Genomic DNA, 3,775 nt, shown 5'->3' with positions numbered 1-3,775 from the left:
TCTATCTATCTATCTATCTATCTATCTATCTTACAGTGTGGTATTAGTACTTTTTAAAGTAAAGGACTAAATACTAGGCTCAGTCCTTGCCACAGCGGCCATGGGTTAAATTCTGACCTGCAGCCCTTTTTCCACATATCATTCACCCTTTCTCTTCCCTTTAATGTCTTCAGCTGTCCTATCAAATAAAGGCCTAAAATAATCTTTAAAAATAAAAAACTTACCACAGTAAGTGTTTTTTATAGTTTCAATTAACTTCCACATCAGTGAGGGAAACAAACAACAGGAAGAAATTATATTTTAGTCAGGCTTATGGCTTCCTTCCTTTAACATTTATCACAATTAATATTTAATTGGCTTACTATGCTAATGAGGGAGATTTAGCTTTGAGTCCCAGGGAGTTATATCTCCTCATCCCACCATCACATCCGTTATTTTTCAGTTTTTTTTCTTTTGTACAGCCCTTCTTTCAAACCCATCCCTTTCTGTTTCCCTCTACTGTGTTCTTGTTTTATTTTAGAAGCATTTGTGTGCAACTTAGTGTTAGCTGTTATTTTTGTTACCTGCTTTGCTTGTCTGTTGCATCTTGTCATTTGTTTGCACTCATTTGCCACTTTGTGCTTTTTACTTCATTCTCATCTCCTGCTTTCTCTTTCATCTCTCTCATCTGTCTCCCTCATGACCAACCACTCTCTTTGCCCCACTCTTCACCCCTTTGTCACGTGCAGGATAATATTGAAATGGCATGAATCCATCCCTGACTTCCAGGACATATGCCCTCCCTTCCCCCATCTTTTATACAAGTCTCCCGCCCATCCTCCCCCCTTGTCCCACAGCCCGCAGAAATCTGTCCACTCAGATAAGATGCTTTTAAAACGGAGATTATTGTCACTGTCCATGGCATCACATTATTTAGTACAAAATAGGAGGGTGTGTGTGTGTGTGTGTGTGTGTGTGTGTGTGTGTGTGTGTGTGTGTGTGTGTGTGTGTGTGTGTGTGTGTGTGTGTGTGTGTGTGTTGTGTGTGTGTAATAAATGTGTGATAGAGTGAAATAATGGAAGAGCTTAGAACAATGTTGTCAGGTCCCTTTTGCAGGACTGTGCCCACATCATCGGATTACAAATCAGACCACTTCTGAATGACTTTATGTAACACATGTACAGTAGTTGCAAATGCATAACACACACCGTGCACACACACACACACACCACACACCACACACACACACACACACACACACACACACCACACACACACACACACACACACACACACACACACACACACACACACACCATTTGGCTCACAGGGCAGAAGTGCAGAAGTGGGGGCATCAGCTGCTGGGATACGCTAAAGCATTGTGGTGTGTGTGTGCGTGCGTGCGTGCATGTTCAGGGTTTGCAGCCCTGAGGAGCTAGCAAATTGAGTGTGTTTGTGTCTCTATATCCTTTTTTGCGTTTTTGTGTTTTTGTACAGCATGTTATTGCTCACATAGAGAACTCATTTTAAATTATTTCTCATTAAGTTGAATCCTCACCTTGACACACACAGACACACACACACACATACATACAAACACACACACACACACACACACACACACACACACACACACACACACACACACACACACACACACACACACCCAACAAACACACACACACACACACACACACACACACACTCACTCTTTTTGTGGCTTTGCTTCAGGAGGTTCAAGGATGGTACTACCTACTTGAGGAAGAGCTGGGGAGGAAAAAGCATCTTAAAGTGCCCACACAACACAAACACCCCTCCACTGGTAAGTTAATTTAATCATTAATTATTATCAATAATCAGGTTGGAACATTGACATTTAAAAAAACGTGTCTGTCTTAATATGGAAATATATGAAGTATTGAAAGTTGGCATTGGGTCAGAATCTTGGTCAGGTCTGTTTGCTTATTTTTTAATCAGTTATTTCCTCATTTAAATCAGTAAACCTTTTTATATCTATAAGCAATATTTTTATTTTAAAATGTTTATTATTTAATACAGGTGTATTATAAGCACTTTGGCATATTTAGTCCTGAATAAAGTGTTTATATTCCCAGACCAAAAGTATAAAAAAAAGTATTCTTTTGGTACCAGTGTTGAAACTCTGGTGTTATATTGGCACTGACATCACAGATTTTTTTAAATGATTCCCAGCCTTATTAAAGTTACGTAGAAATCTAAAAATGGCAACTGTAAAATCACAAGTTAACTAAGTACTGTAAGTACATGCCATATACTGTATATATATATATTTTTCCTTTATTAGTCTTTGGGTCTGGAGGTTGGGAGACTGTGGATGCGAGGGATTAAGAGCGGGAAAGAGAGAGGGATTAGGAGAGCGAATGAGGGAAAGACAGAGAGTGGGAGGGAAGGATGGGTCTGAACAAACCCGGGCGCGTCACAGTTGCCACAGAGAGAGAGAGAGAGAGAGAGAGAGAGAGAGACACGGAGTTCTCCCATACCGTTTGCTGCTGGAGTGGATCTCCCCTCACACACAGCCACACACCCACCCACCCAACTCACAGACACACACACACACACACACCCATGCTCACACATACACACACACGCACACACACACACAGACACGTTTGTTTGGAAATCAATTTTTCTTCTCTCCACCTTCGAGTGCTCCTTCTCCTCCTACTTACATTTTCTCTTACTCACAGTTTCACGTTGGTGGCGGTGTGTGTATGTGTTGGAGTTATGCTACTCTGTGCCAGCCATAAGGGCAGCCTAGACTAGGTGAGTACTATTTTTGTGTTGTCATACTTGACTATACTCCACGTGAGTATGTTTTGCTTTTAAAATAGATTTGCAATCTGAAGTGGTTTGTTTTCTTTTGAGGATGCTGTTTGTATGTGTGAGTCCTTTTTGTCTTTTGCCCTCTCTTCTTCTGCTTCTTCACTTATTGCTTGTTTCTTTATCTTATTCGATCTTTATGTTTGTCTTCTTTAGGCTTTTATTGTGGCTGATATTCATTTTCATCTCTTTGCTACTCTGTGCATGTACTGCTAATCTATCAATTTTCATCAAATTTGCTCTTACTAAGTTACATTTCCATAGAATACCCCTTAAGGAGCTTGTCTAACACATTCAGATTACTTACAGTACGACCCCATCTCTCTGTACACACATATGCACAAACCTTTCACAACAGCACATACTGACATGCACATACTCCCACAAAACGTTCACAACCCCAGACCTCCCCATTCCAAGTGCCATCGACTTTGCTTATTCACATAGTTCCATTTTGGGTTATGAGAATGACGATAATATGGTGAGACGTTTAGCTAACCCATCCCAATTTATACCGCTTGGCTGAACTAGGCTAATCTGCCTCATGCAACTTTAAAATTAGTTTTAGGCTTCTGTGGATTGAAATAGGATGGGGGTATCACATTGGACTCAAGACTCAGCCAGCAGGAAACCCTTACAAGACTCACATAAGGGAATCCTGAATTATACTAAAGGGTTACATAGGCAAGTAGTTCTTCTACTGAACAGGCTTAAAGGTTTATAACACAAGTGTAGTAAGTGTAGTTACAGTTGCTGGAAAAAGTGCAATAAAAGAAGTTTTAGAGTTCTTTAATTTCATTGGATGTTATGGCAAAAAAAGGAGAAAAAAACAGCATGCTTGAGTGTTTTAATGGATGTAGAATGTTTTCACCTTTCCCAGCGGAAATTCTGCCCCACTACTGTCTCATCAGATCTGTGTGTGTGTGTGTGTGTGTGT

General features: G+C 40.4%; 1 protein-coding gene across 3 annotated transcripts in view; it reads left to right on the top strand.

Annotated features, from left to right (window-relative positions):
• The window catches only part of rgs3a (regulator of G protein signaling 3a), a 192,821-nt gene that overhangs the window by 24,132 nt on the left and 164,914 nt on the right, over window positions 1-3,775 (top strand). For 2 of the 3 annotated variants that reach the window (XM_032539756.1, XM_032539755.1), the window contains exon 8: window positions 1,711-1,801. In XM_032539756.1, coding sequence (XP_032395647.1) covers window positions 1,711-1,801 — 91 coding nt within the window. Of the gene's footprint in view, window positions 1-1,710; window positions 1,802-2,456; window positions 2,782-3,775 lie in introns of those variants that run through there. The other variant, XM_032539758.1, reaches the window with a different exon arrangement.

The sequence above is a fragment of the Etheostoma spectabile genome, chromosome 16 (genome assembly GCF_008692095.1).
Source record: "Etheostoma spectabile isolate EspeVRDwgs_2016 chromosome 16, UIUC_Espe_1.0, whole genome shotgun sequence".
NCBI lineage: Eukaryota > Metazoa > Chordata > Actinopteri > Perciformes > Percidae > Etheostoma > Etheostoma spectabile.
This window is presented reverse-complemented; position numbering and strand designations above follow the sequence as displayed.